Genomic DNA, 23319 nt, shown 5'->3' with positions numbered 1-23319 from the left:
TGGGGCTGCCAGAGCCCCCTGCACACTGAGCCAACTCGTTGGCTTACTGCGGGGACCTGCCAGCTTGGTGCAGGCGAGTTCTGGGCTGCTTCCTATAGCGCTCGGTGCACAAGGGCACATGCAGGACTTGGGCTGATGGAGTGAAATTGCTTTGAACTGTACCTGGGTGTGTGTCGCTGGGGGATCTGATGGGGACACTGCCTCCAGGGTGCTCATTCATAAAACCTGTGAGTGTGACCCTGGCCAGCCCACAGGCAGCAGCAGATAAAATGGACACTCGTTGTGGGACAAAATCAGGAGGCAAGAATATTGTCGCCACGGCATCTAACAAGGTAAAACAAAATATCAGTCAATGTCAGGTCGTATTCCGGGTTCAAAAAACAGATGTATAATAGCAAAGTTGGTTTAGAAGAAGCAGAGGCAAAGAATGGAATTCGTGCTCTCAGTGGAAAGTTGGATGAAAGCACAAATTGGAGGTTCCTCAAGTGACAAGTGTACATAGGAAGCAGGCGTGTCAAAAGATGTTTAGGAATCCAAGTTTACTTAAAAGCCGGACACTAGGTTTTGTCTCTCAGGTTATCTAATAGAGTAGCAGGGCCCCCTGGTGGTGAGATGTGGGCAAACAAGGACTTGTTTGATAGGATGCTGATTATATTACAAATTAGACAGCTTTCTTCGTGAGCAGCTTGGCAACACGTTTCAAAAAGCGTATCTTGGGCCCTGACCGGTTTGGCTCAGTGGATAGAGCGTCGGCCTGCGGACTGAAGGGTCCCGGGTTCAATTATGGTCAAGGGCATGGACCTTGGTTGCGGGCACATCCCCAGTAGGGGGTGTGCAGGAGGCAGCTGATCGATGTTTCTCGCTCATCGATGTTTCTAACTCTCTATCCCTCTCCCTTCCTCTCTGTAAAAAATCAATAATATATGTGTGTGTGTGTGTGTGTATGTGTATATATATATATATATGTATATATGCATATCTTGGAACCAGAATTTCATTTCTGGGGTCCTAGACATTCAGCAAAGGGAAATGACCCCTGCTGGCGAATGCCGGCATTACAAGTGTGTGCCACGTGCACTGACGTGGAAGGGTGCCCTGGAAGTCCAGGTGAGTGGAACACATACGTGTATTTATAGATACTTACCATTTTAAAAAAAAGTTTTAAATTTCTAATTGTGGTAAAATAGACATAAATTTACCATCTTAACAATTTTTAAATCTGTTCAGCAGCATATTACTTCTATTTTTAAAAAATATTTTAAATTGAGTTTTAGAGAGAGAAGAAGGGGGAGAGAGAGAGAAACATGGATCGGCTGCCTCCTGCATGCCCCCTACTGGGGATCGAACCCAGAATGGAATCCGCAACCTTTCGGTGCATGGGACAATGCCTAACCAAGTGAGCCACACCGGCCAGGGCGTATTACTTTTATAACAGCAAAAAATATCGAGATCCTGCATTTAAACAATTGTTTTATTTTTTTAAAGTGTTTTATGTTTTATTGATTTTAGAGGATGATGGTGGGGAGAGAGAGAGACAGAAACATCTATGTGAGAGAGATGAAACCAGCAACCTGGGTATGTACGGGTTGATGCTCCAACTAACTGAGCCATACCTGCCAGGGCACAGCCCCTGCATTTTTAAAGAGGAGAGGCTTGCCCGGCCAGCATTGGCTCAGTGGTTGAGTATCCACTTAGGAACCAGGAGGTCACGGTTCAATTCCTGGTCAGCGCACATGCCCAGGTTAGGGAGTTGATCCCCAATAGGGGGCGTGCAGGAAGCAGCCGATCAATGATTCTCTCTCATCATTGATATTTCTCTCTCTCTCTCCCTCTCCCTTCTTCTCTGAAATCAATAAAAATATATTTTAAAAAGAATGTTAAAAAAAAAAAAGAAAGCAGAGAGGCCTTTGGGGTTGGGTGTGCCTGCGCTCCCCGGAGTCAGCAGGAGGCTGTCCCAGCAGCTGCCCATGTGGCATCTTTCTGCTTGGGGCAGTCCCCAGCCGGTTTGTTTATTGCGAACAAACAAGAATGACTCTTGGGGGGTGGGTTGGCTCTTAGAGTAGCTCTTTACTCCTTGTAGTTTGTTTGGTTCTCTGTGAATGTGACAGGTGACAAATGGTTTTATTGTTTAAGTGGGCATTTCTGCCGCTGTGAGTGAGGTCGGCAGAGTTCCAGAGCTTAGCAGCTTGTTTTTGAACTAGAGGAACGTATTAAGGATATAAAAACAGACCATCTCGCCTGGCCAGCGTGGCTGTTGGTTGAGCGTTGTCGTGTGCACCAGAAGGTGGCTGGTTCGATTCCTGGTCAAGGGCACGTACTCCCTCCCTTCCACTCTCTGAAAAGCAACGGGAGAAAATATCGTCTTGTGAGGATTAACAAAAAAGAACAAGCGGCTACTTTATAAAAAGGCGCTGTGTCAATCATCCACAAACACGGCAACAGATTCCCTTCCCCAAGAGTATGGCCAGATAATAAATGAGCCGACTCAAGCCTTGTTTATTAATCTGATGTAGCTACCTGCCCACCTGAGGAGCCCCGAGAAGGCGGCCTTTCTGATACAGACGGAAATCAGGTTAGGGTGCTGAGCGCTGAGCATGGCCAGGCCGGGAGTGTTTGTTCTGGGGAATGAGGTGTGTGCACCTCCATATAAAACATACCCCTGGTGCCCGGCCCGCGGGGCTCAGTGGTTGAGCGTCCGCCTGTGAACCAGGAGGTTATGGTTCAATTCCCATCAAGGGCACAGGCCCGGGTTGTGGGCTCGATCCCCAATAGGGGGCATGCAGGAGGCAGCTGATCCATGATGCTCTCTCATTATTGCTATTTCTCTCTCTCTCTCCCTTCTTCTCTGAAATCAATAAAAAATATATTAAGAAAATAAATAGAAAATAAAACATGCCCCTGGTTTGGTAAGTAGAACGGGAATGGTGGATCGTGCATGGACCCCTCCCGCGGGGACAGCTGCTGTGTGCCCGACCTGCAGGTTGTTTGGTTTCAGGGGGCGTGGGGAGCGGGCACCGGCCCTGGGATAGGGTTGCGGAGGCCGGTGTTGCAAAGCCGCGGCGTCCTGTTTCACGGGCCTGGGCAGTGCCTATCTTGTCATCATGTAGAAGCCGGGCTGGGGGTGAAGCGGGGAGACACAGGATCGCTATCTGCCCCGTCAAGTGTCTTTCCCAGACGGGTGAGAACGGCACTTCCTTTCTCCCGAGCGGTGTCGCTGGGAACAAAGGACTGTAACCGGAGTCCCCGCCAAGCGCACATATGTTCTCCTTCGGGATGCCCAGGCGGTGCCCGGGCCAGTGGGGCGTGGCGGGGCTTCTGCCCAGCTGTCAATCAACCGCCAGGCCCTCGGGAGAGGCTGAGCAGCAAGCTTGCGCCTTGCCCTTCCTCCCAGGCATGTGCTGTTCCCTCTGCTCCTTCTCGCAGGAACGTTCCAGGCGGATGTGGTAACCTTTTCCTTGTGTTTCTCTCGGGTTGTCACCTGCACTTGCACTGTTTTCCTGGGTGTCCAGGCCACACCCCGGAGATCCTGGTGGACACTTCCGGAACGGCCCCAGGCCATTTTGCTGGTGGTGCCGCCGCTGGCTTAAGCAAATGTGCTTGGAAAGGGGTAGGACCAGAAATGGGGTCACCTGCGAGTTGTCCTGATGAGCGTGGCCAGGCGATAAGCCCCTCGCGGGGGCGGGAGCGGCTCGCTGCGGCGCGGGCTGTCACTGTGCCCTGCGTGGACAGCGCTGGGGCAGTCTCCATTTTTCTAACTTCAGAGGCAAATTACCATAAATTCAGCTCCCAAAAAGTACATATGCTTTTATTTTTAATTTTATTTTATTTTTAATCCTCACCGGAGGATATTTTTCCATTATTTTTTAGAGAGAGTGGAAGAGAGAGGGAGAGACAGAAATATCGATGTAAAGAGAAACACATCGATTGGTTGCCTCCTGCACACCCTGACCAGGACCCAGGCTGGGGAGGAGCCTGCAACCCAGGTACATGCCCTTGACTGGAATCGAACTCAGGACCCTTTGGTCCACAGGCCGATGTTCTAAACACTGAGCCAAACTGGCTAGGGCTCAAAAAGTACATACAATTTTAGGATGTGAGGGCGATCTGGCTGTGACATCTGTCACCCCATTGATCGCCAGGGTTGATTCGGCTGATCTGGCTGGCTAGGCGGGTGTCCCCCTCCTCCCTCACCGATCCATGTGAGTCCCTCCCGAAGCTGTGCGCTCGGTCGAAGAGGACGACCTTCCCCCCCCGAGGAGAGGACCGGTCTTCGGTCAAGGGTATACGAGTAGCTGCGCTCCCCTGCTAGAACCTCCAAACAAGTTCTCAAAAAGTACATACAATTTTAAACACCTTGGAAAATTTTCTTTTAAATATGCCATAAATCATTTTCTAAAGCTTGTCATGACTGTCCTAGTCCTTCCGGTTGATATGGTGACACTCATTTTGTTTACAAGGAAGGCTGCCTGCCACCTCATCATGAATCTTACTCTTGTTCCAGCCAGTATAGCCAGCCCTTTGGCCAAATTACCCATAGGGTTGACTCATGTCACTTCCTGCCTCTGCTGGCAGCCTTAAACCGCTTTGTGACTCTGATTGCGTCCGCTAAGCCCGCATTCGGCAGGGGATTAGCACCCCGGGAGGAGGATCTTAGCCGCAGCTGTGGGGTCAGCCAGGCTGGCTGGCAGGTGATGCATTTGAAGAAAGGAGGCTTCCCATCCAGGGACAGCCCCTGGCCTTGCTGGGAGCACGTTTCTTACAACACGCCTTGGTCTCGGTGTCGCTGCCTGGCAGTGAATTCCGCACGAGGCAGCATTGTGCCTGCCCCCTGCCCCGGCTCCCTGGCGCTGTCTGAGCAGGTAGCTCTGCGTGGGGCCCACTGTGGGTGTTCCGGAAGCAGCTCCGTGCACCGATGCGGCTGGAGGACCAGGATCCCTAGGATGTCCGCAGGTTGTGTCCCCTCCCCACCGTCCCCTTTCAAGGGCTCTCCCTGGGGCAGAACAGTGGTTCGTTTATATTTTTCCAAATATATTTATATTTATTTCAGAGAAGAAGGGAGAGAGAGAGAGAGAGAGAGAGAGAGAGAGAGAAACATCCATGATGAGAGAGAATCATGGACCAGCTGCCTCCTGCACACCCCCTATTGGGGATCAACCCCGCAACCTGGGCATGTGTCCTGACCGGGAATTGAACTGAGACCTCCTGGTTCATAGGTCGATGCTCAGCCACTGAGCCATGCCAGGCAGGCGGGACGGTGTTTATTCTGAAGGAGGGTGTGTGTCTTACTGGGACGCTGGTGGGTGTTGGCAAAACCCGGTGCTTTGAGAGGGTGGCCTGAAGCCCTTTCTTCAAGTTTCAGGGGCAAATTTCTATTTTTTGAGCATTTTGGAGGTTAGGGCCAGTGGCTGCTGTGCCTGTTTTATCGTTGAAACAGAGTAGAGCCAGAGGTTTGTGCTGAATAGACACCTTGACTTGTTGGGGGTGTTCTCATTATTGTGTGTTTTTTAAAAAAATTTGTAATAATAAAAGCATAATATGCTAATTAGACTGGACGTCCTTCTGGACGTCCTTCCTTCCGGACAAAGCCATAGCGGGCGGGGGCTGAGGCAGAGGTGGCAGAGGCCCCCTGGCCACTGCGGCTGTGGCAGCGGGTGGGGCCTGGGGCCAAGGCCCTTGCATGAATTTCGTGCATCGGGCCTCTAATTGAGATATAAGGGACATGTTAGTTTCAGGTGTACAGTGCAATGATTCAGTATATGCACATACTGCAAAATGATCACAGTAGGTCGTTAACATTGGTCACCACGCATAGTCATACATACTTTTCTTGTGATGAGAACAGTATCACTTTTATTAAAATCAGGAGGAAAAAAAGATCAGATTTGTTTTATTTTGGGAAAAGTCACTTCTGCTCAGATTTCAACGTCAGGTATGGCGTAAGCTCCTAATCAGATGACTATCTAATTACGTGAGAATGTTTCACATTCTATGTCACGTTGAGACGGGTAGAAAGATGTTTTTTCATTGCAAGGCAGGCAAGCAATGCTTATAAGATTTACTTCACAAACATTGATGGTTTCTAATGTATTAAGACGCAGCCAATGTTTCCCTTATTTTATTTCCTGTTCTTATAGATAAGGCTCATCGGTCCTGCTGCTAATCCTTAGGACTCCTTATAATTTGTTATGTTAATGGTCGCACTTTTGAGTGTCCTGAGTTTTTTTTAAAATATATTTTTATTGATCTCAGAGACAAAGGGAGTGGGAGAGAGAGATAGAAGCATCAATGATGAGAGAGAATCATGGATCAGCTGCCTCCTGCTCGCCCCACACTGGGGATTGAGCCCACAACCCGGGCTTGTGCCCTGACTGGGAATCAAACCGTGACCTCTTGATTCATAGGTTGATGCTCAACCACTGAGCCACACCAGCTGGGCTGTCCTGAGTTTCTTTGGCGGGGAGTGCGCTGTGCCTTTAAGACGGTCAGGGGTTTGGACACAGCCTGCGGAGATAGCCTTTGTTCCTTCCTTCCCAGCGAGCAGGTGTCGTGATGGAAAGTGTATAAAAGTTACCCGGAAGAGCCCGAGTCATTTGGTCTGCCCAGTTCTGCCTGTGCTCGTTATGGGCCGTTCCCACGCGGTCTCCTGCTAAAGCAGCTGGAGCAGTGCCCGGGCCCTGCTCTGGCAGAGGGGGTGCCCACCTCACCTCGAGGGGCTTTTGTTTCCAGGCAGCTCTGAAGTCTTGGATCAGTTCCTCAGCCTTGGGGGTTTTATCTTCCCTGCGCCTCCTGGTTGTGCGGGCAGGACTGCAGGTTCTATCGGGCGCGATGCCCCGTCCACAGGATGGCACCGTGTGACCGCTGCTGGGGCAGAGGACTCTGCCGGGGCGTCTCCCCAGATGCTGCCAGGGCTGACTGTGTCTCGTATTAAATATATGTAATCATGTATAGAGTGCCCTGCCCTAGGTTTTATGCATGCATGTAACGCGTTAGAAGCACTCCAGGCAAGCTGTTAAGCTCATGCCATTAGGAGCTGACAGCTGACAGGCAGGGCCCAGCAGAGGGGAGGAGGAGGGGGGACCCAGGGGAGGAGGGAGAAGGGGGTTAAAGGGAGGAGGGAAGAGGGGGGACCAGGGGAGGAGGGAGAAGGGGGTTAAAGGGAGGAGGGAAGAGGGGGGACCAGGGGAGGTTGGGGGAAGGAGGGGAGGAAAGGGGTTGAAAGAAGGAAGAGAGGAGGGAGGAAGGAGGGAAGGAGGAGAGGAGGAGGGGGACCACGGGGGAGGAGGGGGAAAGAGGGAAGAAGGGGGGAGGGGAAGAGGGGGACCAGGGGAGGAGGAGGGCAAATGGAGGAGCGGGAGGAGAGGAGGGGGGCGGATGGGGAACCAGGGGGGAGGAGGGGCGGGGGGAGGAGGGGCGGGGGGAGGAGGGGCATGTAGAACTCAGCGTTCTTTCCCAAGGACAGGATCATTGAGCTGTTGTTAGGCCCACGTCAGCTATTCCAGGGCCTCCCAAAGGCAATGGCAGAGGGGACTCAGCAAAAGGGGAGTGTAGGGAAGGGGTGACGAGGTGGCTTGGGCTAGACCAGTGGTGGCGAACCTTTTGAGCTCGGCGTGTCAGCATTTGGAAAACCCTAACTTAACTCTGGTGCTGTGTCACATAGAAATTTTTTGATATTTGCAACCATAGTAAAATAAAGACTTATATTTTTGATATTTATTTTATATATTTAAATGCCATTTAACAAAGAAAAATCAACCACAAAAATGAGTTTGCATGTCACCTCTGACACGCATGTCCTAGGTTCGGCATCACTGGGCTAGACAGTGCTTCTCAGGCCTGGGCCTGCGTCTGAATTGCCAGGAGGGCTTGAGCTACTTGCCCAGATAATGCCCACGGGGCTGGCCAAGGAGTACGCTCACAACCCCGGGCGGGAAGCCAGGGCACTGGGCGCCCAGCTTCCCTCTGTGGACACTGGGAGCCGCTGAAGGTTCTGGAGTGAGGGGCAGAGCTGGCGAGCGGAGCGGGGGACGGGGGACACACAGACAGATGGGAGGGCTGCTGAGGACCTGGGCTCCCAGAGGCTTGGCAGGAACTGAGGGCAGCTGCCGGCTCGGAGTGGGTGGTGCTCCTTATGGCTTTGTTCCACGCATGCCCACATCCCAGTGTCCACCAGGCGTGCCGGGGCCAAGTCCCCGCCCCCCGCACTGACGACCTTGGCCGCTCAGCCAGCCCGTCCTATCCTGTCAGACCCGCCAAGTTCATGGGGATAAATGCAGACCTTGTTTATTTTGTGAGGCTGTGCCCATTTGCTGCATTTGAAAAGGTTAGAAAAATAATCCAGCACTCTTTTTTTTGAGGGGAAGGAGGGAGTTCTGCTTTTTATATGAATGAACTATTTCATTGAGGCATTTATTCAGTTGCCCTTTAAAAATGAATTTTGGTATCTACATCTGTTGATCTTAACTTTGAGTGATAGCCTAGCATTGTTTGTATTTGTTATATAAACCCTGTCCCTTCAAAACAAAACAAAACACAACATTACCTAGCATATAAAATTATTATTTTTTAAATATATTTTTATTGACTTCAGGGAAAAAGGAAGAGAGAGAGAGAGAGAGAGAGAGAGAGAGAGAGAGAGAGAAACAGAAACATCAATGATGAGAGAGAATTATGGATCGGCTGCCTCCTGCATGCCCCCTACTGTGGATCAAGCCCGCAGCCCGGGCATGTGCCCTGACCAGGAATCAAACCCTGACCTCCTGGTTCATTGGTCCATGCTCAACCACTGAGCCACGCCGGCGAGGCTAAAATTATTTTTTAAATTAAATTTATTGGGTTGACATTGGCCAATAAAATTATATAGGTTTCAAGTATACAATTCTATGGTACATCATCTGTATATTGCCTTTGTGCCTACCACTCAAAGTCACATTGTCTTCTGTCTCCATATATTTGAACCACTTAAAGTTAGTTTTAAAAGTTGAAGTGAATTTAGATTAATCTTGGTGTGCAATTCGGGGGAAAGGTTTCACGGGACCCTCATCATAATGAATAATTTTATCTGGGGAACCAGGAAAGCTGGTGCAAATAGTCAGGGCCACATCTTTTCAGTGATGATGAAAGGACTGTTCGTGCTGATTAAAGATGATATTTAGGCACTGGCCGGTGTGGTTCAGTGGACAGAGCGTGGGACCAAGGACTGAAGGGTCCTGGATTTGATTCCGGTCCAGGGCACGTACCTGGTTGCAGGCTCAATCCCTGGCCCTGGGTGAGGTGTGTGCAGGAGGCAACCAATCGATGTGTGTCTCTCACATCCATGTTTCTCTCTCTCTGTCTCTCCCCCTCCCTTCCACTCTCTGTAAAAGTCCGTGGAAAAATATCCGCAGGAGAGGATTAACAATAATAAAAAAAAAAAGATCTTACATCTGCTCTTGCCATTCACTCCTGCTGCATGGGTGGGTGTGAGCTGGACCTGAGGGACAGGGACTGAGGCCTCCAGGTGGCACCAGCGCGCTCTGTGCCCAGACTTCCCACCCAGCGTCCTCACCGGACGGTCACTGAGTGACTGGCACCCGGGTGCTGAGCGGCCTTGTCTCTTATCGTCACAGATGTACCCGTTTCAGGCCGCAGGTGCCTGCGGACAAGCAGCCGGAACCTTCTCTGATCCCAAATAGGTTCATTGTGCCCCAGGAAGTTCACAGGCTTGGACAAAAGCACGCCTACTCCAGGCAAATGTCCCTGTCCTCAGCCCGTGACATCCTCGGTCGTAGCTTGTAGTGTAACCCTTTCCACAGGGTTTCACTTGTTTATTCTTTTTATATATCTTTATTGATTTCAGAGAGGAGGGGAGAGGGAGACAGAGAGAGAAACATCAATGATGAGAGAGAATCATGGATTTGCTGTCTCCTGTACGCCCCCGGGCATGTGCCCTGACCAGGAATTGATCGAACCATGACCTCTTGGTTTGTAGGTCCACGCTCCATTCTCAGCTGTTTATCTGTGTGTTATCTTTCTAGAAGGAAGGACATCATGGCCCAGTAACCCCAGCCATGCCTGAGGCATTCCAGAGTGTAAGGTCCCAGAGTATAAGGCACACGCCCCTCCTCCTCCCCCCAGTCTTCCTTTTCTCTCTGCCTCTGTTTCCATCAGTCTAGTCAATTCCCTTCATTAACTAGCTGTGAAGGTCTGGAGATGAGAGAAGTGATGGATATTGTAGCCCAGAGAAAGCCATCTGAAACGGACACTCACAGGGCCAGGACCTTCCTTATGAGGATCTTGAGAAATGCCATGAGGTACAGTCTTGGTCTTACAACCCCTTTCCTTCTGCGGCGCGAAGAATCCGTCTGTTTTTTGTTTTAGTTCATGGAAAACTGTTGTACAGTCCACACTGCCCATGTTCTGCCACCCAAGGGGGTTTAAATTGTAAACGCTTTCTGGTTTTTCCTTTAGTCTTCTTTTTTGCATAATGTTGTGTTTTTTTAAAAAACATATCTTTATTGATTTCAGAGAGAGAGAGAGAAAGAAACACAATGGTGAGAGAGAATCATAGATCGGCTGCCTCCTGCACGCCCCACACTGGGGATCGAGCCCACACCCCGGGCAGGTGCCCTGACCGGAAATCGAACTGTGACCTCCTGGTTCGTGGGTCGACGCTTAACCCCTGAGCCCCGCCGGCCAGGCATCAACAGACATTTAGAAAGCGCGCTTATGCCCAGGGCCGGCGGCAGCACCTGGACACGGTGTATGCATCATGTAGAAGTCGCTGTGACTCGCTGGCCGCCTCGGCATGACCATGTCCTGTGTGCAGTCCCAGAGTCGCATGCGCTCTCTTTCAGGAGGAACGAGCTGAGCTGGAGGCCCCACTCCTGGCACGCCACCAAGTTCTCCGACAGCCACCCCGAGACGCCCACCTGCCAGCTGCCCTCCGCCGGCGCCTGCCCGTCCTGGCACGGCCGACATCACGCCAGGTAGGCGCGCTGCCCGCACCATGGGAGGTGTGACTCTGCAAACACGCCTAGCCTCCCAGCCCCGTCGGCACAGCGCCTTCCTTGAGTTTAGAATGATTTTGTTTTTGTTAGAAAAGGCCACGGACACACCATTGCTGCGGGACTCTCAGTGTGCTCGCCGTGCAGGCACCTGTGCAACATTTGAAAACAAAAGCTCGGGCACCACGGCCAGGACAGACGATTTGCTTTCCGGTTTATGTTGTTTAGCGGATGAATCAAGAGCCCGGGGCTGAGTTCCTCTGGGCCGCTGGGCCGGTGGTTCCGAGCCGCCCTGTGCCCACAGCCACGCCCGTCCTGGGAGATGTTTACGCGCAGGTTGAGGCCGCAGCTGCGTGGGTCGGGCAGGTGCATTTTGCAGAAGCTCCCCCAGGTGCTGCCGTGGAGGTGGGGAAGCCAGGGGCTTCACAGCCCACATGCCAGGGCGGCTGCCGCCTTGAGCCCACCCGTGCTCGCCCACGGGGTGTGAGACGGGAGGTGGCGGCAGAGGGCCGGTGGAAGGGGAAGTGCTTGTCGACCTGGCCTACCTGGAACCTGCCTTTCACGGCCGGAGGGCCAGCGCCCGGGGAGCACGTGACACACCATGGTGGTGGTGGCTTAGAGAGGCTCCTGCTAGTCACGGGGCACTGACTGGTCACTTCAGGTTAGTGGCCAATGTCCTCTCTGGTGTCCTATTAGAAGGATGACAGTAATAGCAAATAGTGTGGACTTTATGTGTGTGCATGGGTGTGTGCATGTGCATGCATGTGTACCGGTGCATGCTCAAATGTGTATCTATGTGCACTTATGTGTGCATGCATCCATCTCTGCACACATGTGTATCTATGTGTGTATTTTATGCATATGTGTGCACGTACATGTGAGCACATGCATATCAGCACGCATGTGTATCTGTGTGCGGTTTATGCATGTGTGCATGCATTCATGTCCTCACGTGTATATATGCATATATGTGCATGGGTGCACACACGTGTAAGTTTGCATGCATATCTGTATACACGTGTGTCCGTGCAAACAGTTGTTTATGCACACGTGGGCATGCATATCTGCATCCATGTGCATACACATGTGAGTGTGCCTGCACATCTGCACACATGTCTATCTATGTGTACATGTGTTTGCATATGTTACTATATGCATGTGTATGTATGTTTGTACCTGTATGTGTGTGTGTTTGGGGCTAAGGTAACCAAGTCAAAGTCAATGTTTGGCTGATAGTACTAGTCTGCTGTGAAATTGCAAAGTCCTCACGTGAAGGGAAGCCAATAAGTGTTCAGTGTGTATTAGCTCTCCAGCTCTTTACAGTGACAAGAGATGGTGGTAATGGGAGCCCAGGGTATTTTTGAAAAACCACAGATTTTCACGGAAGTCTTACCACACAGCTGAGAAGTGGGCCTTTTCTGTCATCATTGAGCTGCCTGGCTGTCGTAGGCGCTCCGTGAGGCCCATGCGGTGGTTTCTTGATGAAGAAGCAGGCATGCCGCCCACATCTGCGTGGGAATAATTCTTACACGTTATTGACATCTCCTGGGACATAGGTTCTCGTGGGAAAGTCACCCCAGGAGTGCTGGTAGGAAGGTGGGCAGGAACGGGCTCCGTTTCTGACAGGCTACCTGGTGTCCTCGAGGAAGGGGTGGGCGACGCCAGCCTCCCTCCCCCAGGTGACTTAGCCGTTCACTGCGTGTCCTTTTGCTGCTCACGCGGCTTCCTCTCTCATCATGGTTCTCCCCAAACCTAAAGCAGCCACAGGTGTTTGTTTGTTGGTTGGTTTTTTGTTTGTCTGTTTTGGGTTTTGATTGTTTTAATGGTGGAGCGGGAACCCGCTCTGTTGAGCTTTACTGAGAGCGTCTAACATGCGTGGACAGGTCCCCCGTGGAGAGCGTTAGGCTTCACAGAATTGATTCCTGACTTGACCACGTAGCTCCCTGCGTGTAACACACCTGATGTTTCGTTTCCTGCTCTTAGACCCCATCCTTGTTTGGAACCTGTATTCTGGCCACTCAGGTGCAGTTCTAATGAGCCCTGCACGGTTTGATCAGGTACCTGAACCCAGCAGCGGTCGGTGGCGCGGAAAAAGCCTGTCCCCTGAGTTTCTCATCTACCAGGTGTCCCATGGGTGGCGAGTTGACACTGTGCTATTACTCCTTTTTAAAAAATAATTTTTTGTTAATCCTCACCCAAGGATATTTTTTCCATTGATTTTTGAGAGAGAGAGAGAGAGAGAGAGAGAGAGAGAGAGACAGACAGACAGACAGACATCAATGTGAGTGAGACACATCAATTGGTTGCCTCCTGCATGCGCCCCGACCGGGGCTGGGGATCGAACCTGCAATCCAGGTATGTGCCCTTGACCAGGAATGGAACCCATGACCCTTCGGTGTACAGGCCAAGGATTTAACCATTGAACCACATGGGCCAGGGCTGTGCTATTCTTACTTTAATAGCTGGGGTTGGGAAAGGAATGTTTTGAACTTTCCCTTTTAATTTTAAAACTGTTCTCCTTTGATTGCTTTTCTGTTCAAAATCAAGAATAAAATCACTTCATATGCTAAACCAGGGGTCCATGCCATGTCCCATAGAGGTCAGAGGGTGACTATTTAAACGGGGTCCACAGTGTGTCCAGTGGAGGTCAGAGGGTGACTGCTTGAACCGGAGGGCCTCAGTGTGTCCTGTGGACGGCAGAGGGCGGCTGTTTCAGAGTCTGTGTCCAGGCTGCTGCGGCCACTCACGTCCAGCTGGAAAGCAGCCAGACTGTCAGCAAGGGGCTGTGACCCTTCCCACCTGTGAACACTGGGACTTGCACTTCATGTCATTTTCATGGTCTTGTCATATTCTTTTTTAAAAGTATGTTTTTATTGATTTCAGAGAGGGGAGGGGAGAGGGAGAGAGAGAGACAATCAATGAGAGAGAATCATGATCGGCTGCCTCCTGCACACCCCACACTGGGGATCAAGCCCACAATCCGGGCATGTGCGCTGACCGGGAATCAAACCACGACCTCCTGGTTCATAGGTTGACACTCAACCACTGAGCCACGCTGGCCGGGCCTGCAGTGACTCGATTCTAATGCAAGCTCTCCCTCTGCTTCTCGCTTCCCAGCGCCTCCTCCCAGGACCTGTCGGGTGTGTGGGAGCCGACGAGCCTGCAGCGCACCTCGGACCACTTCAGCTCTCTGGGCAGCGTGGACAGCCTGGACCAGCCCTCCCAGCCCTCCCCCTCCGGCCGCCTCTCGGCCGCCAAGTCCAGCGGCAGCATCGACCACCTGGGCGGCCCGAGCAAGCGGGACTCGGCGTACGGCTCATTCTGCACCAGCTCCAGCACGCCCGACCACACCCTGCCCAAGGCCGATGCCTCCTCCACGGACAACATCCTCTACAAAGTGGGCCTGTGGGAGGCGTCGCGGCCAGGTGGCCGGCAGGACCCCCAGGGCCTAGAGGAGAGGCCCGGAGGCTTCCCCGCTAGGGGCGCCCAGGACAGCAGCAGGAGCCCCCGGCCAGAGGACGCGCCCGAGCCCAAGCTGGCCACGTCGGGGCGGTCCAGCTTTGGGCCCATCTGGCACGTTCCCGATAAGAAGAGGGCACCTCCTTCCCCCCCGCCGCCGCCGCCCCCTCTGCGCAGTGACAGCTTCGCCGCCACCAAGAGCCACGAGAAGGCCCAGGGTCCTCCATTCCCCGAGGCGGCCACCGCGCAGCACTTTCCTGGCCTGAGCCGGGCTCAGTCCCAGGGCGACTGGAGGGCAGAGCCTGCCGATCCGCAGCGGAAGCTGGCACGCCCTGGTGAGCGGAGGCGGCCGGAGAGCTCGGGCTGTGCTGCGGACGCCCCCCTGGACTGCGGGTGGCCGTCCAACCCTGGCGCCCCCAGCCGGCTCCACGCCTCTCTGTCCAGCACCGACGTGCGTTTTCCGCCGTCTGCCCACGCGTGCCAGCACCCGCGCCAGTGCAGCGACGAGAGTCCCTTCCTCCACGAGGGCCTCAGGGCCACTGTGGTGCCCAGGGGGCAGCCGCGTGGCACCCTCGCTGGGGCCCCGCAGGAGCCCCCCGCCCACAGCTTCCAGGACGCCAGCCCCACCCCGGCCAGGCAGCCCAGTGCTGCCGACCGGAAGGGGGACAGCGCTGGGCAGAGCCACCACCACTCCGTGGCCACCAGACAGGGCCCCCAGGGAGGCGCACAGGCGGCTAAGCCCCGGGACGGCTCCTGGCGCTGCAGCTCGCCTCTGGGGGCCCATGCTCGTCCTGCCACACACGCGGCGGGCCAGAAGCCACGCTGTCACCCCCCTCAGCACCAGGAGTCCCTGGACGCCCACAAGGGGGAGCGGGGCGACCCAGGGGACAGAGGAGTGGAGGAGCAGAGAGCCCGCCACGGCGACAGAGCCGGCGTGCAGAGAGTCGCCGCCGGGGAGAGCGGCCAGATCTCGGCCCACGGGACGCCCCTGCTGCACTCGCTGACCCGGGAGGGGCCCCGGCCCGAGGGCGGCCTGGAGGGCGGCAGGGAGAGGCCAGCGCCCTTCGATGCCCAGGTGGGCAAAGCCGCCCGGCGGAGCGACCGCTTCTCCACCACCCTCCGCAACGAGATCCAGCTGCGGCGCGCCCGGCTGCAGAAGAGCCAGAGCTCCGTGGCGCTGGCGGCGCCCGAGGCCGCTGGGGAGGCCGGCAGCTGGCGGGGGGCTCTGGGGGGGCCTGCCCCGGGAGCTCCATTGCTGGGCACCTACAAGGACCACCTGAAGGAGGCCCAGGCCCGCGTCCTGCGGGCCACGTCATTTAAGCGCCGCGACTTGGACCCCAGCCCAGCGGACCGTTACGCCGGGTCCCGGGAACCCAGGGCCGGGGACCACCGCCCAGATCTCAGTGCCGCCCCCCAGGGGGTGGGCCCGGCCAGGCCACCCTCGTCCGGAGGGGGCCCGTCCCACGTGGCCCGCATTGGGGGCCGGAAGCGGTTCACGGTGGAGCAGAAACTGAAGTCGTACTCGGAGCCGGAGAAGATGAACGAGGTGGGGCTCTCGGGGGATCACCGCCCCCGCCCGCACCCCGAGGACACCGTGGGGACGTTCGCCGACAGGTGGAAGTTTTTCGAGGAGACCAGCAGGCTGGTTCCGCAGAGGCCCAGGTCAAGGCCGGCGCTCCCTGGGGTCCCGAAGGAGAAGCTGGACAGGCCGCGGGCCGCGGGCCTCGGGGACCAGGGCGCCAAGCCTCCGCCCCAGGACAGGGCCCGCACCCCCTCCTTTGGAGAAAACGCCGACGGTCCCAGGAAAGCAGGGAGGACGGGGAAGTCGGAACCGCCCCAGAGGCTCGGGACCTTTGCAGAGTATCAAGCCTCTTGGAGGAAGCAGAGCAAAGGCCCGGAAGCCAGGGGCTCGGGGAGGTACCACTCGGCCGACGACATCCTGGACGTGGGCCTGGACCAACAGGAGAGGCTGCAGTATGTTCACGAGAGGTCACGGTCATCGCCCTCCACAGACCTCTACAAACAGGTGAGCGGCACACTCGGGCAAGCTCATGGTCGCCCCCACTGCTGTCTTTTATTTATTTTAATTTTTTTTTATTGAATTCAGTGAGGAAGGGAGAGGGAGAGAGAGAAAAACATCAGTGATGAGAGAGAATTATTAATCGGCTGCCTCCTGCATGCTCCCCACTGGGAATTGAACCCGCAACCCGGGCATATGCCCTGACCGGGAATCAAACTCTGACCTCCTGGTTCATAGGTCGATGCTCAACCACTGAGCCATGCCAGCCGGGCTGGACCGCTGTCTTAGGGACCTATAGGGCTCCCCCCAAATATAATGGGCCAGCGCCAGCATGACTTGCATCCACTCATTGCAGCATTGATGGTGCTGTTTTAGCATCCATTTGTGTGAAAGGGATCTGGGGCAACCTCGGCTTGTTCACGGCGGTTTTAGGTGTCGTGATTCACCCACAGCGGGGGTTCCCAGCCCCTCCCTGGCTGCAGCTGTCTCCCTCCCTCAGCAGCTTGTCTCTGCCTTAGTTCCGAGCAAAGAACTTGGGGGAAACTGTAGAAAATGGCAAGTTGTCCTCTGAAATGAAGAGTGAGTTTTAAACATGGATGGCATTTAATCATTTAATATTTTTATTTATTTTTGATTTTTTGATTTTTTAAAATATATCTCTTTATTGATTTCAGAGAGGGAGAGAGAAACATCAATGATGTGAGAGAATCATGGATCGGCTGCCTCCTGCACGCCCCCTACTGGGGATCGAGCCCACAACCCGGGCATGTGCCCTTGGCCGGAATCGAACCTGGGACCCTTCAGTCTGCAGCCGACGCTCTATCCACTGAGCCAAACTGGCTAGGGCTAATCATTTAATATTTTCAGTATCTGTTCTTTTTAGTAATTTCCCCCCCAAATATTTTTAAAGATTGCTCTCAGGCAAATGTAATTAAAAAGCCATGCAGCCCTGATCAGTGAGGCTCAGCTAGTTGAGCATCGTCCCGTGCACCAAAAAGATCGCTGGTTCGATTCCTGGTCAGGACACATGCCCAGGTTGTGGGTTCAGTCCCTGGTTGGGGTGCAAACAGGAGGCAACCAATCTGTTTCTCTCTCACATCGATGTCTCTCTCTCTCTCCCCATTCCTCTATCTCTGAAATCAATAAGAACATTTTTTTAAAGGCATTGCATCATGACACTATTGCACTTTTTTTTTAAGGTAAGAGTTTTGATGGTCAAAGTTGAGGTCAGGTTTCTAGCCAGCTGCACATCTGTGTCCATACTTCGACACCAATAGTTTCTCTCTCCCTCTCTCTGCTTTTTCTGCCTCTTAAGCCTGCACTTGTGTATGTCCAGAAACAGATTTCCTGCAGCACCAGGTGCAGTTTCTTTTTTAAAGAACCAGCAGTAAAGCCTGGCTGGTGTGGCTCAGTGGTTGAGCGTCAACCTATGAACCAAGAGGTCACGGTTCAATTTTGGGTCAGGGCACATGCCCAGGTTGTGGGCTCGATCCCCAGTAGGGGGCATGCGGGAGGCAGCCAATCGATGATTCTCTCTCATCATGGCTGTTTCTCTCTCTCTCTCTTCCTGCCTCTCTGAAATCAATAACAACATATTTTAAAAAACAGAACTGCAGTAGGATATCGCACAGCATTCAGGGTGTGTGTGTGTGTGTGTGTGTGTGTGTGTGTGTGTGGAGAGACTGGGATCTGGAAGGCCGGGGACTTCGGGAGCATGTGTTTCTGCCCTGGAGGTGCCCTGGCCTGCAGCCCGCACAGCGTGACCCGTGAGAAGTCCCTGCTCGCTCAGTCAGGAGAGAGGATCCCACAGGCTGGCAAGTCCTGGGCTCGAGGCTTCGCCCCAGTGAGTCAGGACCAGCTGGTTGGGGTTTTTGGCCAGTGTGCCCCGCGGCGTTACAGCCCTCGTGTAGGAGTTCTGCTTCCTGCCGAGGACTGCGGTGGACGTGGGTCTGATGTGTTTTTTTTTAAATATATTTTTATTGACTTCAGAGAGGAAGGGAAAGGGAGAGAGAGAAACATCAATGATGAGGGAGAATCACTGATTGGCTGCCTCCTGCATGCTCCCTGACTGGGGATTGAGCCTGGAACCGGGGCATATGCCCTTGACCGGAATCAAACCTGGGACCCTTCAGTCTGCAGGCCAGCGGTCTACCCACTGAGCCAAACCGGCCAGGGCGGTCTGATGGGGTTTTGGTGCAGCTCTGAGGAGGGCGAGCTCGGTGTGGGGACCAGCCCGCAGGCTCGCAGGGCGCACCCACAGTGAGGGTTGGTAATAATGGAGGTCTGGGAGAGGGCGGCCGATGACCCGGTCTCCCTGTGCTGCCCGTGGCAGGAGGCGCCCATCGAGCCGAGGCGACAAGCGGAGGACCCTGGCGAGCACAGAGAACATCCCTCCACAGTCCTGGCCGAGGATGGGGGTCCCGCCCCGAGGTAGGCAAACTTGGGGAGGGGGTGACAAAGACGGCTTCTGGGGTTTGTGTTTCTTTATGGTGGTGAACGCCTGGCTAAACAGGGTTGGGCATCTGGGTTTGTCCAAACCTGAAGGGGCTGCTAACCGGGCGATCCAGTGTCCCCGGGGCGGGAGAGCGTCCCAAGGCAGGGATGCCCTCGAATACCATCGTGGTATTTTTGGTTCTGAAAACGGCTGCTGTGTTTTCCGTACAGGGAGGTGCTTTTTGCTAATAGAAGGGGAAACCCCGTGGGCCGAGCCCCAATGAAATGCTTTCTCCGGCAGCCGCTGGAGGGGCTTTTACTAAGCGGGCGCACAGCTGGGGTGCTGGGCGAGGCTCCCAGTCAGAGTTGCCTCGGAGGGTTGTTAGTCAGAAAGGAGCAGGGCGAGCCTCTCCTGATTGGATGTATTTTAATTTTAATTTTAATTTTAAAAATATTTTTATTGATTTCAGAGAGGAAGAGAGAGGGAGAGAGAGAAAAATCAATGATGTGAAAGAATCATTGATCAGCTGCTTCCTGCACGCCCCCTAATGGGGATCGAGCCCACAACCCAGGCATGTGCCCTTGACTGGAATTGAACCTGGGACCCTTTAGTCCACAGGCCAATGCTCTATGCACTGAGCCAAATCGGCTAGGGCTTGTTTTAATTTAAAGATATATATATATATTTTTATTGATGTCAGAGAGGAAAGGAGAGGGAGAGAGAGAGAAACCTCAGTGATGAGAGAAAATCATTGATCGGCTGCCTCCTACACACCCCACACTGGGGATTGAGCCCGCAACCTGGGCATGTGCCCTGACCTGGAATCAAACCATGACCTCCTGGTTCAGAGGTCGATGCTTAACCACTGAGCCACGCCGGCTGGGCGAGGGTTTGTGTTTTGAAGCTGCTGTGCTGTGAGGCGTCTTCAGGATCAGCTGTGATGTACACACTGCGTGTGTGATGTGCACACTGTGTGTGTGATGTAAACACTGCATGTGTTGCCAGGGCTCTGACGTGATGAAAGGGTCCAGTGAAGGGGGAGGGTCCTGGGCTGCATTTGTCACGGGTGTCTTTGAGCAGACTGCCTAACCCAGCCGTGGGCAAACTACGGCCCGTGGGCCGGATCCGGCCCGTTTGAAATGAATAAAACTATTGAAAAAAAAGACCGTACCCTTTTATGTAATGATGTTTACTTTGAATTTATATTAGTTCACACAAACACTCCATCCATGCTTTTGTTCCGGCCCTCCGGTCCAGTTTAAGAACCCATTGTGGCCCTCGAGTCAAAAAGTTTGCCCACCCCTGGCCTAACCTCTCTGAAGAAATTAGTTCCAGAAGTTTCTGCTTTGGGGCTATACACCCGGCAATTTGCAGGACTGTGGGTGCTGTTAGAGCGCGTTCCTCAGTGAAATTCTAGGCTAGGAATGTGGAGGCGTCGTTTCCAACTTTTCTTGGCGAGAGTTTAGCTTCTGAAGTGTTGGCAAGAGGGAGTGCCTGGGAGCATCGCGCTGTGGGATAAAAGTAGTGAAAATTCAGGCAAAGGCCGGTCTGACGAACACAAAGCCTCTGCCGCAGAGATTCCAGGCGCTCGGCGTTGCCCATCAGCTTAAGGTAACGTAAACGTGTCTGAATGAAGAGTAAGCTGCAGATCTGATGCGCAGCGCGAGACAATGAAAGGTGGTTTTTGTTGTACTTTGTTGGGATGACAGAAGAGCGGCAAGATAAGAATTCTTGTTTGTTCATGCAACCTGAGCCTATTTTTGTGGGGTTTAGGACTCTGTGTTCTTTTACATTTTATTTTATTGATGGACTGATGAGAGAGAGAGAGAGAGAGAGAGAGAGAGAGAGAGAGAGAGAGAGAGAGAGAGATCACTGTGAGAGGGAAACATCCTAAGCACCCTGACCCGGGACCGAACTCACAACCCAGGCATGTATCCTGACTGGGAATCGAACCGGTGACCTTTTGGTACACAGGATGCCACTCAACCAACTGAGCCACAGGGGCCAGGGCTATTTTTAAAAAATATTTTGTCTTATTCAAAATGAGACTGTGCATCACTCAAGGGGTAATTATGCCTCACTCCAGTCTGAGAAACGCAGCTCTAGCTCAGAGGCTGACAAACTAGGATGGTCCATATTCTGGCTTTGGGGAGCATTGCCTGCTCTGTGGACTCGGCGCTGCGGTAGTAGCACAGACGCAGCCACAGCCTGTCCATCCAGCAGGCTGTGCCCAGTGAAACCTGACCGAGCAGGTTTGCCGCCCTGGGGTTTGGTTCAGGGTGGCAGGCATGGTCTGTGAGGCCGGAATGGCAATCTGTCCAGACATTTTCAGAGAGGCTTCTTTCATGATTCTCTTGCAATTCCAAATCCATTTCCCTTGTGATCTGGATGTTACTTGTCTCCTTTGGTTGTTTGGCTTAGGGACCTTGCATCGTCCACCCGAGTGGCCGTGCTCCTCAGGGCGTGAAGGTGAAGGAGTGCGCGGGATGCTGTGAGTTGAGGGTGCGGGTGGGGTGCCCCTGAGAACCCGAGGGCGGGCATGGCGCTCAGTTCAGGTGAAGTGACTTGGGGAAGGTTCGAGGCTCCCCCGGGGCTGCCGGAGAGGCTGGGAGGAAGAGCTCTGTGGGGATGTGTGCGCTAGGGTGTTTATTTTGTTCTGTTCCCTCGTTTGTGGAATTGTTCATGGGCACACATGTCCTGTGCCAATTAAAGGCAGATTGGTATGCGATTTATGAGAAGCATTTCCGATGTAAAGTCTTAAGCTCTGAAAGCGCAAGCTATGAAAAGGTTTGAGCGTCTTATAGGCCCTGGTGATTATGCCTCATCTAAGGAGCATAAAAGTGGTTTGTCTTTAGCAATACCTCAGTGAGGGTCTCCTTTAACAGTGGGTTCCTTGAATGCCACCAGCACCCAGAGCTGGGATTCTCATATGCTTCTGCAGCGGAAGCAGTCAGGGCTCCCTAGAGGAATGGCTGTCTTTATTATTATTATTATTATTTCAAATATATATTTTTTATTGATTTCAGAGAGGAAAGGAGAGGGAGAGAGAGAGATAGAAACATCAATGATGAGAGAGAATCATGGATCAGCTGCCTCCTGCATGCCCCCCTACTGGGGGTCGAGCCTGCAACCCGGGCATGTGCCCTTGACCATGGCCTCCTGGTTCATAGGTGGATGCTCAACCACTGAACCATGCCGGCCGGGCATGGAATGGCTGAGCCTTAGGGCAGGAGCCTGGGGTGTCTTGTGCCAAAAAGTGAGGACATACTGACGGGAAGGAAGGATAGAAGGGAGGAAGGGAGGGAAGGAGTGAGGGCGGCAGAAAGAATGTGGGCTTGGCATCAAGGACACAGGTTGAAATCATCATTGTATCAGGCCTAAGCTTGCTAATACATAACTCACGTCCCTGGTTGGTGGGATGCCCATAGCAACCTTCCTTGCAGACTTATTTAAATGTTTAATGGGTATGATATTAATGCATCTGCACACTGCTGAAGATCAAGTAGGATTGAGAAAGCCATGAAACAGTCACTCCTACTAAAATAGGCATACGGGAGACACCACAAAGTAGCCGTCTTATTTGGTTATGTGAGGGAGAGTCAGAAGTAATGGCTGTGAGCTTAGAAGAGGTTGACAGCAGGTTGAAAAGAGAAAGTCCACCCTGAGGGTTAAGTGCAGGACCCAGGAAGGGTGGGGGCCCTCCGTGGGAAGGGGCTGTTAGGGACTGGGGGAGGGGCACTTCCTGGGGGAGGGGCGAGACTCTGGGATCTCAGCTGCATGGGGAGGGGAGGGAGGGAGGGAGAGGGGAGGGAGGGGGAGAGGGGACTTTCAATACAGATCATTGTGAGGTGACAGATGGGCTAGCCGGGTCAGCCTGCCACTTCTTTGTCTATTTCCCTCAATGCCTGGGCCACAGTGAAACTCCCGGAAGCACTTGGCTAGTTGTTGTGTGGATTCCATTCCTAAAGAGTGTGTAATAACCCGGAGAAAACACATAGCTGTGAATTCACTTTTTAAAAAAGATTTAAATTCTTTATTGCTGAAAATATTACATATGTCTCTTTTTCCCCCCATTGACCTCTCCCGGGCTGCTTCCCCCGCCCCCCCCCCCCCCCCCCCCGCACATGTCCCCGCCCCCTACTGTCTGTGTCCATTGGTTATGCTTATATGCATGCATACAAGTCCTTTGGTTGATCTCTTACCAACCCCCCCTCCCCCCGCCGAAATCCACTTTTGAATATTTTAAACTTCATGGTTCCAGCGGACTTGATTAGGGTTGTGGAGTTGAACCGGGTATCTCACACATTATGTGATTATGTAGCTTCGTTCATAGAGAAAGCATGTAAAATTCATGCAGTCATGGAGGGACCTGGAGAGTAGCATGCTAAGTGAAATAAGTTCGTCAGAGAAAGACAAGTATCACA

General features: G+C 53.3%; 1 protein-coding gene across 10 annotated transcripts in view; it reads left to right on the top strand.

Annotated features, from left to right (window-relative positions):
* Positions 1-23319, top strand: part of SHROOM2 (shroom family member 2) — a 95038-nt gene that overhangs the window by 51898 nt on the left and 19821 nt on the right. For 6 of the 10 annotated variants that reach the window (XM_059679087.1, XM_059679086.1, XM_059679081.1 and 3 more), the window contains exons 3-5: positions 10833-10964; positions 14100-16467; positions 18794-18891. The exons of 1 other annotated variant lie outside the window; for it this stretch is intronic. In XM_059679087.1, coding sequence (XP_059535070.1) covers positions 10833-10964; positions 14100-16467; positions 18794-18891 — 2598 coding nt within the window. Of the gene's footprint in view, positions 1-10832; positions 10965-14099; positions 16468-18793; positions 18892-23319 lie in introns of those variants that run through there. 3 more of the 10 variants (XM_059679084.1, XM_059679088.1, XM_059679090.1) reach the window with 3 other exon arrangements.

The sequence above is a fragment of the Myotis daubentonii genome, chromosome X (assembly GCF_963259705.1).
Source record: "Myotis daubentonii chromosome X, mMyoDau2.1, whole genome shotgun sequence".
Taxonomy (NCBI): Eukaryota; Metazoa; Chordata; class Mammalia; order Chiroptera; family Vespertilionidae; genus Myotis; species Myotis daubentonii.
Note: the sequence above shows the minus strand (reverse complement) of the source record. Positions and strands in the feature narration are given on the sequence as shown.